General features: G+C 35.9%; 1 protein-coding gene across 1 annotated transcript in view; it reads left to right on the plus strand.

Annotated features, from left to right (window-relative positions):
- CEP152 (centrosomal protein 152) overlaps positions 1-14,061 on the plus strand; it is a 108,160-nt gene that overhangs the window by 35,359 nt on the left and 58,740 nt on the right. The window contains 3 exon segments of the mRNA XM_081228195.1: positions 789-936; positions 2,572-2,663; positions 3,417-3,580. Of these exon segments, the coding sequence (XP_081084321.1) occupies positions 789-936; positions 2,572-2,663; positions 3,417-3,580 (404 nt within the window).

Genomic DNA, 14,061 nt, shown 5'->3' on the forward strand with positions numbered 1-14,061 from the left:
TACTTCCAAACACAGTTTCTTTTTGTAGACATTTGAATATATTATATACATGCTCTAGATTTTCTATATATTTCCATGTATTTCCATACACTCACACATTTATCCTGTCTGTTTTTCTTTGACATTTTTCAAGTGTTTTTTTGTAGCACTCCCTATGTATAAAACACTGCACAGGCACCTTCAAAGAGACTATTAAGAGAAATAAGACATGTAAAAGGTGGAAAGAAAAACATGAGAGAAACAGATCAAGTTTAAAAGAAGTTCAGAAGAGGGAGAGATAATTTTTGGCTGTTCAGAATAGAATGAGCTTTTGGCTGTTCAGAATAGAGTGAGTTTCCATGTGTTTGTATCCTTGCTGACTTGGGATACAAATTCCATGGTTCAAAGTGGTCTGCCTAAATATGTATACATACAGTTATACTGAGACTGTAAAATGCAAATAGGCATGTAATACATTTCCTTTGGCTTGAATAAAATCTAGTTTTAGAACAACAGTGCCTTGTGAATATAGAGCAGAGAGGGACTTTAGAAGCCATCAAATTCAAATTTAACCTTTATTATCGTAATTACAAAAGAAAAAACAGACTGAGAAGTTGATGACTTGATCGTATAAGTGTGTTCTTCTGACTCCCAGTCCTGTGCACTTGACCTTGTAAAAGAGGTGATCCTGCCAGGTGATGATTTTATATTTGACTTAAAATCCAAGTATGTAAGATCATAACTGTTAGTTTAATATTTAATAACTAACTGATCATGAAAATGACTTCTTGGACACTTTTTCTATTTAGGAAGATATTTGCTGTCATTTGAAAGATCAGGTTAAACAACTGGAAAGGAATCAAGAAGCAACCAAATTAGAAAAGACTGGGATCATTAACAGATTGACGAGAAGCCTGGAGGAGAGCCAGAAGCAATGTGCCAACTTGTTGCACTCAGGTTGGTGTCTGTGTGGGTGATGGCTCCCCAGAAGGCTAGTAGAAATATGTGGAGGGCACACAGTAGGATCCGTGAGTTACTATAACAATCCAGAAAAGATCATTGGTGACAAAATTTTTTTTAACATCGTTACTGGTATATATGTATGGAGGTGTGGTGTATTTTCATTAGATAATTTGGAAAACCCAGACAAGTATAAGGTAGAAAATAAAAATAGCCAATAATCCTACTACCCAGAGATAACTGTTGTTAATGTTTAAATGTATTTCCTTCAAGTGAAATGAACACACACATATAGACAGTTCCCTGCTTCTGTACACAGTATATTTTAAAATAAAGCTGAATGTGAAAAAATTGAACAATAAAATATATGTTAAGATAGGTTCTATACCTGAAAGCTAAAAATGGTCATGAAATCCCACTATATTTTGCTTTTAGACTCTATCTTTGATCATATAGTTCTATCCTTTTATATAACTTCTTTAATTTTTCTTTTCTTCTAAGTGGAGTAGCCGCTTACCTGGTCAGTTGAAGCCCATATGTTACGTTTTTGTCACGCTTAAGATTTCTAGTATGGTCTTCATGGTATTAAGTTTGAGACATATGCTTCCTATCACTTTCAGTAGTACTTTTATTTCTTATTTAATAAAATGATATGAGAGTAAAATGCAAAAAAATAATCAAATGTTTATACAAACACTACTGTACAGACAAAACTGCCTGGTTTGCTGGTGAATAGCTCACACTGAAGATAGCTCAATGATTATTCATCAACTGATGAATAATCAGACCTTGGCATATGATGTCAATCAGACTATTGATACAATGTATGTAAGAGTGGGTTATTCAGAAATTGAAAAGACTGTCTAAATGTGTGTGTGTGGGTTTTGGTGGAGGCAAAATTTTCATCATACTCCATTTAGGTCCCACCTCTGTGTTCAGTTTTGTATCCTTTTGTTTCACATGGCATTACTTACTGAGCCTTTTCCCTTGCCATTAAAGACTTTGAAAATATGATTTTCTTTTGTTGCATTATATGCCATCATTACTTTGCTTAACCATTTTCCAGATGCTCATTTTCTTTTGAGGAAATCCAATAAAGTCCTTTTAAAATGGGAACCTTTTAACCATTTAGAATATTAGGTTACTAGAGCTTCAGAAGTACAATACCAATATGCTTCTTGTACATGTGGAGGTGGGGTTGTGGAAATAAAAGAACTCAGAGAGAAACGAAAGGCAGCAAGATGTAGTCTTCTTATTAGACGGTAGAAATGGTTTCCAAAGAATTTTTACTCTGGCTTTCTGTGAGCTGGAATGTTCTGCTCCTGTTAAAGGACTTGTGGAGTGTTAAGGTCTGTAGACGTGGCTGATTTGATTCATGGCAAAGTCACAGTAGCCTGTGTCTTCAACTTCCCAGGGACCTATGGGGAGCCATACTAAATCTTGGAAATGTCTGCACCAGACTTATGCCTTCTGGGTCCTACTAGCTGTACCTCTGTGCTCCTAAAAAGGTAGCTAAAAGGCAAAAAAGCAGAGCTCCACCTTCTGTAGCCTCAGCGGATTCAAGTTCTTTTGTACGTCACAGGCACTTTGTCCCTTTACATCTGGTGTATTCTATGATTCTTTCTCCCACAGGCTCAGTACAGGAGGTGGCTCAGCTACGGCTCCAGATGCAGCAAGCACAAAAGGCACATGCTATGAGTGAAAACATGAACAAGGCTTTGCAAGTGAGTGTTGCCACTGGAAAGAGACTCCATGGGTAACTGAATTAGGCGTTGGTTACATCACCTTTCTGAGCCTTGGCTTTCTCTGTATAAAAGAGGTGGCTGGACCGTCTCCAATCCAGCCCGTGGGAGTTGTTCACAGCCTCACCCACACATCTAGGTAGTCAGGCCCAGGTCTGTCCAACTGCAGAGCCAGGGCCCAGCCCCTTCCTTCGCATGGCATAACCTTTCATCTCTGGAGGTGTCCCAGAGATAAGTTTATCTACAAGTGTGGGAAACCTACAGGTGACCTGCCATTCTCTCACATCCTCCTCCAGCACCACTTAACGTTTTCCACTGGAGGAAGAGTTCCAGTATTACCTCCACTGGAAAGAGGCATTTTTTACCTTTTCACCACTGGCAGACTAAAGTGCAACACTTTCTTGGCAAACCAGTCTCCTCTGTCCTGTACTCTAGTAAGCCGATGTGCACTGCCACCAGCTTCTCAGCTCAAGGGAGGCTTTTTGTGGGGGACAAAATATGAGGGAGGAGTGAGAGAAGCTGTTTACATCTGTTTTCTCATTCATTTATTCATTTGTTCATTCAACTTACTTGAAAACCTGACATGTGCTACCTTTCTATTTTTAATGTATGCCAAAAATGCATTTGAAGAAGCGTTTCTGCCTTCTATTAATCATTAAAATGAATTTTGAAGAATGAAATGACTGATTCCTTCTTATAAAAAATAATATAACTTGCAATAATTTTGTGTTTTAGGAAGAAATAAAAGAACTAAAAGATGAAATTTCTCTCTATGAATCTGCTGCAAAACTAGGAATATTTCCAAGTGACTCAGAAGGAGAATTAAATATAGAACTCACTGAATCGTATGTGGATTTGGGTATTAAGAAAGTCAACCGGAAAAAATCCAAAGTTAAGAGGTATCTAGAAAATACTTTACTATAGAAGAATTCACATTAATAATATTGATGATGCATAATAAAAGGGGTTCTTGAGTGCAGAACAATATATTTTAGTAATTTCTAACGAAGTTGCAATGTCTGAAATCAAAATTAACAAAAACCTCAAGTATTAATATTGTACTGTCCCAATAGCAGTAGGGCATCACAGTTTCAATAAGGTAAAAATGATTTAGTTAAAATATGTAAGTTAAATTCTACAACTTGAATTATGTATGTTTTATTATTAAGGTGGGGGCATATTATTTTTATGATGTTAACACTGTGTGTTGGAAGTAGGCATTTATCAATGGTATATGAGAAAATGAGCATTAATTTTCCCTAGGAACCTTACTGTGATCTTAGTTTTAAAATACGGATTCTGTCTTTTACACTTAATGCAGATATTTTAACACTGCTTAACACAGATATTTTTAGCACTCTCATGGAAGAGAGTGCTTCATCGTCCCTTCTAGGGACCAGTGGGTGTGTGTGTGGGGGAGTGGTCGTGGTAGAAGAGGGAGCACATTTAGATACCATTAAACACTTAAAAGATGAACGAAGGAAAGGATGTATATTTTGAAGCACTTGCTATTTGTAAGGGGTTATGCAAGGCTCTGGGAGTAGAGTACAAAAGATGAAATAGACATTCTCCCTTCCCACCAGGAGTTTATATTTTGTCCGAAGGGGAAAACGAGACACAGTTGTAAGCAACTAAGTACTGTGTGCTAAAAGTAATGCTTGATGTACAAAGGGGCTTTATCCATTTGTTCTACTGGTCTGGGATAAAGATGAAAGATGAAAGAGATTGTATTCAGGCTAAGGAAAGCCTTTCTTGAATGCATTCTTTTTTAAATTTATTTTTAATTTAATTTTATTTTTTTATCTTTTGGCCACAGTGCGTGGCATGTGGGATCTTAGTTCCCTGACCAGGCATCAAACCCGTGCCCCATGCCAGTGGAAGTGCGGGGTCCCAACCACTGGACCACCAGGGAAGTCCCCCTTGAATGCTTTCTTGAATGAAACCACCACCATCTTGTTTATAGATTAAGACTGACATCACTAACATCGTTAGTGTTTCTTGAAAGTATTTACTACCTGTTGTGTTTCAGGTATCATGCAACTAAATACAAATGTATAAATCTCCTGAAAGGTTTGTTCCACAATAAGTTTTAGAACTTATGCTGTGATTCCATTTTCAAAACAGTAAAATGAAATTCAGTAAATTAAAATCTCAATCAGGTGATGCTGTGGAACATGATGTTACATTAGTTGAGTAAGTTTCCATTTATCTGGAGGTCAGTCTTTAGGGACTCTCATCTCAACAGATCCCAACTACAATCTAGAAAGAAGCCAAAAGCAAATGGCAGACCAAGATTATGTGATGTATTTATTAGGGGCCACCTTGGGGCTCTTATCCCAGGGCCATATTGACTTAGATTTGTTGGTACCCCATGAGTTACCTGATTTCCTAACTGACCTCAGAGTAACTGGGTCAGGGAGTTGGGAGAGGTGCTGCCAGGGCTTCAGCCAGACGGCTATGCCTCAGCAAGGAGAGAACTACAGGAACTCACAGTGCCGGAGCTGCTGAGCACCAGGGTAAGCAGCTTTATACATCTAGGCCTGTTCTGATCCACATCAGAATGTCCACAGTCATGATCCTGAGTTGTCGAAGAAAGCCTTCAGCTTTGGTTAGTTAATTAAAGCAAAAAGAGGATGAATGTGCTTTAAACAGATTTACATAAAAATTTAAAGTTAAAATGTAGTCATCTGGAAAATTTACTGCTGTGAATGCCTCATTTCCTGTTAATGCCAGATTAATTCTAAGGGGCTAGTGGAAAGAGCACGGTCTTTAGATCCAGATTTGTTTTGAATCATAGTTTTGCCATTTATTACTAACTTTATGACCTTGGGCACGTTTCTTGACTTTTCTGAGCCTGTTTTCTTATCAGGCTTTTTCTATCAGGTAGATTATAGCATATCCCTTGGGGGATAAAACAAGGATTAAAATAGATAGTGAATATAAAGGGCCTCATGTAATAAGTTCTGGCACATATTAGGCACTTAATCAGTGGTAGCTGTTACTATTTTATTTAAGAGATGCTTGGTTAAAATATACCATTGATCAGATTTTATATTAATCAAATTTTGATTGGATACATATATTTTATAAAAAGTCCTTGATCATCATTTAAATCTTGGGGAAAACATGGGATCCACATTATCATCTTAGAGTTGGGAAAACCAGAGCTCAAAGAGCTGAACGCCTTAGCCCAAGAAGACAGACCCTTAGCAGCAGAACCAGTACTTAAACCCAAAACTTGATTGTCATGTAAATCTGTTGGTTCTTATTTGCATGACAGTCAAACCGTTTTGCCTTAAACTTCATTTATATATATATATATTTATATATATATATATATATATATATATATATATATATATTTTGTTGTTGTTGTTGTTGTTTTAGAGGATTAAAGATTTAATTCCTGCCAAAAAAGATCTCTCTCCAACTTATTACTTTAATTTGTGCCATAATTAGCCTGGGAATTGGGTAGATAATACATGTATATGTGTATAGATTTGTCTTTCCAAGTAGACTTACTCCATCATGATGTTTACTAAAATGTATTTACTTCTTTGCCCTTTCTATTTAATTAGCACTTATAACCCAAATCCTACAGTAATTTAAAGCACATTCCTATAGATAATAATCTTGAGATATCACATTGCTATCGTCCCAAAAGGAATGCCAGCTGCATTCAACCAAGAAAGTGGGGAATAACTAAAGCAAGTGGGTAGTCACTGAGGCTCAGTAAGGAGATGTTCAATGAAGTGCAGGATAAGTGAGAAAGATTAGCTTATAGTCATCCCTCCCACCAGCACTTTAATGGATAAGAATTCAGCTTTGAGGAAAAAGTAAAAATATTTATTCTTAGTTCAAAGTGAGAGGAGATATAGGAGAGATTAGATTTGTACCTTTCCTCTGCTGGATTGTGGTTCTTAGAACAAAAGGAAGCAGCACTTTCCCAGTGTTGAGAATTTTAGCTCTTTGTTGACTTGAGCTGCTTTCAAATCACTGACCCAAATATTAGCGGCTCCAAGCTTTCACTCCCGACTACCACCTCCCTCAAGCTACTGCCTAGTAAACTTTAAGGGTTTAGCCTCAGTGTTCTATTTCACGTTCATGGAATTTGAGTAGCTAAATCTTCATGCAGCCTGCAGACAGCTTCCCCTCTCCCTTATTGTAGTTGGCTGCGAAGCTCAACTAATAAACATTTAACAAGTGGAATGCCTTTTCCCTAGGTCTTCTCAGCAGGCTTCATAAGGGACTACAGTTTATTTGGATTGAGGGGAACCAACCTTCACAGGGCTCACTAGTGAGCCTAATACAGGGCTGGTCACCACTGCTGACTTTTCCCTTTTGGGAAAGAAGAGAAAATTATTTTAGCAAGCACTCTCTCTGCTCTGACTTGGCTCCCTCTAGGAGTACATGATGTGCTATTTCAGTGGTCAACGTTCAGTAAGAAAAGAAGTTAGGGATGCATAATTTGTTAACTGCTGAAAGTTAGTTCATGTCACAGCACAGGAAGATGCATTGCAATATGTTTTATATTTCTTATATAATCATATTTATGTCTTACATTTCTATATAAAGAGAAGTGGTTTAAGTTGGCGATCTACACGTACAGACATATTTACACTATATATATTACACACACAAAAGTTGTGTATATTGATAAATATGTAGTATATCGCCAGGATCTCTTTTTGTAATATTAAAAAAAGCCTAATATTTTGTTCATCCTCTCTTTCTCTCTGTATACATGTATGTATAATACACACAATATACATATATATGTATGTGTGTATATATATATATTTTTTTTTTTTAACATTTCATTGGAAATCATCTGAAACTGAAAAACAGGAAAAAATATGTTAATTCAGGTACTGTTCTTTCTTTTTTTAGAAAGACTTTAGTTTTTTTTCTTTCTTTCTTTCTTTCTTTCTTTCTTTAGCAAACTCACTTTATTTAATAATGTGCCAGAAGTGTTAAAAATATATATAGCACTTTAGGTCTGTGGTTTCTAGTTCAGATTTTTTTTTTAAACATCTTTACTGGAGTATAGTTGCTTCACAGTTGTGTGCTAGTTTCTGCTCTATAACAAAGTGAATCAGCTATACATACACATATACCCCCATATCTCCTCCCTCTTGCATCTCCCTCCCACCCTCCTTATCCCACCCCTCTAGGTGGTCACAAAGCACCGAGCTGATCTCCCTGTGCTATGCGGCTACTTCCCACTAGCTATCTGTTTTACATTTGGGAGTGTATATGTGTCCATGCCACTCTCTCACTTTGTCCCAGCTTACCCTTCCCCCTCCCCGTGTGCTCAAGTCCATTCTCCACTTCTGCGTCTTTATTCCTGTCCTGCCCCTAGGTTCTACAGAACCATTTTTTTTTTTTTAGATTCCCTATATATGTGTTAGCATACGGTATTTGTTTTTCTCTTTCTGACTTACTTCACTCTTTACGACAGACTCTAGGTCCATCCACCTCACTACAAATAACTCAATTTCGTGGAAAGACTTTAGGTTTTTAGAACATTTTTAGATTTACAGAAAAATTAATATAGTACAAAGAATTCCCCTAGGCTGTGCACCCATTTTTCCCTCTTAACATCTTACAACAGCATGGTATCTTTGCTACAACTAATGAACTAATATTGATGGATTATTATTAACTAACGTCCATAGTTTATTTAGATGTCCTTAGTTTTTACCTCATGTCCTTTTTCTGTTCTGGGATTGCACCAGAATACCTCCTTACATTTTGGAGTCCTTTTTCCTTAGGTTCCTCCTGACTTTCCTTGTTTTTGATGACCTTGACAGTTTGAGAAATACTGGTCAAGCATTTTGTGGGAAGAAAGATCCTCTTGGAATTTGATGTTTTTCTCATGGGTGGAACCAGATGAGGTTCCATTTTCATCACATCACTTTAAGGGTACATACTATCAGCTATTTATTTCTTTTCAAAAGTAACTTTCTCCTTTATTATGGAAAAATTAAAAAATACGGTTTAAAAGCACCCATAATCTTACTTCAACCCCCATGAAGAAAACCACTATTAGCATTTTGGTATTAACTTCCACATTATCTGTTTTGTAGGTTTCTAAAGATAAAATACTATTGAATATACTACTTTATAATGTATCTTTTAACTTAGTACGTTCTGAAATCTTTAGATATCAGTAAATGTTGTAAATACTTACTAGTGGATATGTGGATGAATGAACTATATTTTAGTTAGTAATACACGGTTTAAAATTTTTTTAAACTGTAAGTAATGCAGTATTATAAACATACTTGTTGAGTCTTTATTCATGTCTTTGGTTATTTCCTTAAGATGTGGGTGAATATTCTTGTTAAAGAGTATGTGTGTTTGAGGCTTTTGATACAGGTGTTGTCAAGCAACCCTGTAGTTTGCATTATTACCCATATCGTGTGATAGTACCTATTTCTCTGTACCCTATCCATTGCTGAGGGTTATCACTTTTCCTGTTTAAAAACTTTATAAAGTTGGATCCATCACTTTTTTTCCCTTATGATTTCTTGATTGTATTTCTCTAGTACTTTTTAAAGTTTTATTTTACCTTTTAAAACTTTTAAACTTGTGAAATATAACACATAAAGAAGAGTGTATGAAATATGAGTGTATAGCTTAATGCATGATTTTAAAGTGAATTCCCATGGAACTACCACCGAGGCCAAGAAATAAACATTGTCAGCAGCTGCCCATATTCCTCTTTCCAGTCATAACTTTGAGGTTACTACTATCTTAACTGTTACGGTAATTATTTTCTGGCTTTTTGTTCTTTTAAGACCTAATTATCCATGCCTAAACACTATAGATTAGGTTTGCCTTTATTTAGAGAACTCATACATTAGGTGGTTTTTCTTTTTCCTTTTCTCCTACAGCTTTATTGAGATGTACAGTTGACCCTTGAACAACATGGGTTTGAACTGCAGGGGTCCACTTATACGTGGATTTTTTCAATAAATATGGTACGTGTATTTTTATTTTACAGATGGTGGGGGGGATTGGTGCCCCCAACCCTCCACATTGTTCAAGGGTCAACTGTATTTCAAATACCATAAAATTCACCCATTTGAAGTGTACACAGTTCAATGTGTTTAGTATACCCAGAGTTGTCCATCTATCACCACAACCTAATTTTATTTTATTTATTTATTTATTTATTTATTTATTTTTGCGGTACGCGGGCCTCTCACTGTTGTGGCCTCTCCCATTGCAGAGCACAGGCTCCAGACGCGCAAGCTCAGCGGCCATGGCTCATGGGCCCAGCCGCTCCGTGGCATGTGGGATCTTCCCGGACCGGGTCACGAACCCGTGTCCCCTGCATCAGCAGGCGGACTCTCAACTACTGCGCCACCAGGGAAGCCCACCACAACCTAATTTTAAAACATTTCAATATCCCTCACAAGAAACCCAATACTTTTTACCAGTCATTCCCCATTATCCTGTCCTCACAGCTCAGGCAAACACTAATCTACTTTCTACCTCTATGGATTTGCCTGTTCTCTACATTTCACTTAAATGGATTCATATAATATGTGGTCTTTTGTGATTGGCTTCTTTCACTTAGCTCATAATGCTTTCAAGGTTCATCCATGTTGTAGCATATATCAGTATTTTAACCCATTTTATAGCCAAATAATACTCCATTGTATGAATTTACCACATTTTGCTTATTTATTCATCAGCTGATGGACATTTATTTGGATTGTTTCTGTGTTTCTACTTTTTGGCTATTATGGATAATGCTGCAGATTTTTGAGTGGACATATGTTTTCAAACTCTATGTTTAGCATTTTGAAAAATGGTCCAACAGTTCAAAGTGGCTGCACCATTTTACATTGTCACTGGCAATGAATGAAGGTTTCAGTTTTTTCATATCCTCATCAGCACTTGGTATTTTTCATTTAAAAAATTATAGTTTCTTCGTGGATATTGAATGGTTTCTCATCATGGTGATTTGCTAATGATGTGGTTTTTACTTAATGACTAATTATGTTGAACATCTTTTCATGTGTTTATTGGCCATTGTATATTTTCTTTGGGGAAATGTCTATTCACATCTTTTGCCCATTTTAAAATTGGGTTGTCTTTTTATTTTTTAATTTTAAGAGCTCTTTATATATTCCAAATTTAAGTTCTTTGTCAGATATATGGTTTGGATATATTTTCTCCTGTTCAGTGGGTTGTCTTTTCACTTTCTTGATAGCATCCTTTGAAGCACAAAAATCTTTAATTTTATAAAGTCCAACTTATGTATATTTTCTTTGGTTGCTTGTGCTTTTGGTATCTAAGAAACCATTTTCTAATCCAGGGTTCTGAAAATTTATACCTATGTTATCCTATAAGAGTTTTATCTCTTACATTAAGTCTTGAGATCCATTTTGAATTAATTTTTGCATATGATATGAGATAGGGTTCTAACTTCATTCTTTTGTATGTGGATAGCCAGTTGTTTCATACCATTTGTTGAAAAGACTATTCTCCATTAAATTGTTTTGGTACCCTTGTTGAAAATCTATTGACTGTGAATGTGAGGGTTTATTTCTGGGCTCTCAGTTTTATTCCAGTGATCTATATGTCCTTAGGCTAGTACCACACTGCCTATAGATTGCTATATCTTTGTAGTAACTTTTGAAATTGGAAAATGTGGGTCTTCCAACTTTGTTTTTCTTTTTCAAGATTTCTTTGGCTAATCTGGGTCTCTTGCCTTTCCCTATGAATTTTAGGATCAATTTGTCAATCTGCAAAGAAACCAGCTGAGCTTTTGATAGGGGTTGCAGGGAATCTATAGAACAATATTGTGTTCTGGTCCCTGAACATGGGATGTTTTTCCATTTATTTAGGTCTTCTTTTATTTCTTTCAGTGTACCAGTCATCTACTTTTATAATTTTGTGGTTTTCAGTGTACTAGTCATATGTCTTTGTTAAATTTACTCCAAAGTATTTTATTCTCTTGCCTATTCTTTTTGCTGGATTGTTTTCTTAATTTTATTTTCAGGAGGTTCACTGCTAGTGTGTAGAAATACAATTGATTTTGTATATTAATCTTGAATCCTGCCACATTGCTGAACTTGTTAATTAGTTCAAATAGTTTTTTAGTGGATTCCTTAGGATCTTTTATATTCAAGATCATGTCATCTGAAAATAGAGATTGTTTTACTTCTTTCTTTCCAATCTGGATACGTTTCACTTCTTTTTCTTGACTAATTGCTCTAGCTAGAATCTCTAGTACAGTGTTGAATAGAAGTGGCAAGAGCAGACATCCTTGTCTTGCTCCTGATTTTACAGGGAAGTATTCAATCATTCTCCATTAAGCATGAATTCTGGCTGTTAGTTTTTCATAGATATAGGTTCTTTAGATTTTTTTCACCAAAATTTTGTTTGTGAAACTTATGTTGTAGCATGTAGCTGTAGCTCATTCATTTATATATGTAAATATGTGTGTGTGTGTGTAACTTTATTTGTATGAATATTCCACAGTTTATTTTCCATCCTACTGTCCATAGAGTCTTAATGTTATTTCCTGGTACAATGTGCATACATTTCTGTTGGGTATATAATATGAAGTGAAATTGCTTGTAGCACTTGTGTTTCAACTTTAATAGGTAATGCCAAGCTGTTTTCTAAAGTAGTTGTGCCGGGCTTCCCTGGTGGCGCAGTGGTTGAGAGTCCGCCTGCTGATGCAGGGGACATGGGTTCGTGCCCCGGTCTGGGAAGATCCCACATGCCGCGGAGTGGCTAGGCCCGTGAGCCATGGCCGCTGAGCCTGCGCGTCCGGAGCCTGTGCTCCACAACGGGAGAGGCCACAACAGTGAGAGGCCCGTGTACCGCAAAAAAATAATAATAATAAAATAAAGTAGTTGTGCCAGTTTACATCCCCACCAGAAGTGTATGAAAGTTTTAATTGCTCTGTCTTCTTGCTGTTACTTGTTATTGTCAGTCTTTTAGTTTTAGCCACTTAATGTGTAGTGATATTTTATTGTGGTCTTTATTTGCATTCTCCCAGATTATTAATGAGATTGCACTCCATTAAAAAATATGCCTATTGTGTTTATTGGTGGCTTGGGTGTGGTGTGGTGTGTGTGTGTGTGTGTGTGTGTGTGTGTGTGAGAGAAGAAGGACTTGTTCATGTCCCTTCTCAGTTTTTCCATGATTTTTTGTGTGTGCATGTGTTCTGTTGATTTATAGGCATTTTTGTTGAAAACTGTTCTAGATAAGAGCTCTTTGATGTTATGTGTGTTGCAAATATCTCCTCTCACTCACTTCTTCTCTTTCTTTCCTCTGGCTTGCCTTTTTAACCTTTTAATGTATCTCTTGACGAATGGAAGTTTTTAAACTTTAGTCAAATTTATCCATCTTCATGGTTAGTGCTTTTATAGTCCCTTTAAGAAACCTTTCCTTACTTCAGGATCATGAAGCTATTCTCTTATGCTGCCTTCTAAAAGCTTTATTGCTTTGCCTTATACTTTAGTTTTACCATCTATCTGGAATTGCTGTTCTTATTAGGGTTTTTCTGATTATTCTTGCTCATTTACACTTCCAAATGAACTTTATATTTAACTTGTTCTGTTCTAGGAAAAAAATCCTGATAATATTTTTACTAGGATCATCTTAAGTATATAAACCCAGGGAGAATTGATATCTTTATGATGTTGAATTTACTTAAGAATATAACATGTCTTTTCATTTGCTTAAATCTATTTTTGTCTTTCAAGTGTGTTTTGAAGTTTTTCACATTTAGGTTTTGCACAATTCTTGTTAAATTGATGCCTAGGTATTTTATTTTGCAATAGTGAATGGCATGTTCTTTTCCATTATTTTTTCTGAGTATTGTTTGTATATATTATTTCTATATTGTGTGTTATAACCTGTTGCCTTCTAATTCTCTTATTGTTTGTAATAGTTTTTCCACTAGATTAGAAGTTTTTTAGATATAATTATATCATCTGCTAATGGAGATAATTTTACCTCTTCCTTTCCACTTATGCTCTAAATTGCTTTCTTTTTATGGTTACATTAGAGTTCTTCTAATTTATTTTATTTAAATAGCAATAGCAATAGTATAAATGTTCTTTTCCAAAGTGGTCGTACCATTTTGCATTCCCAGAAGCAAAGTCTGAGAGTTTCAGTTGTTCTGTGCCATTGTTAAATCTTGATAGCCAATCTTTTAAAATTTGAGCACTTCTAGTTTGTGTGTAGTGATATCTCATTGTGGTTTTAACTTGTATTTCCCTAAGGGCTAATAAAATTAAACATCTTTTGATATGCCTTGCTTTCCTTTTTTCTTGTTGTGCTTAATTATCATTTGTATATGTTGTTTGGTCTTCATATATTTCAGGATACAAGCCCTTTGTCTGAC

The sequence above is a fragment of the Mesoplodon bidens genome (assembly GCF_964165515.1).
Source record: "Mesoplodon bidens genome assembly, chromosome: 3".
Taxonomy (NCBI): Eukaryota; Metazoa; Chordata; class Mammalia; order Artiodactyla; family Ziphiidae; genus Mesoplodon; species Mesoplodon bidens.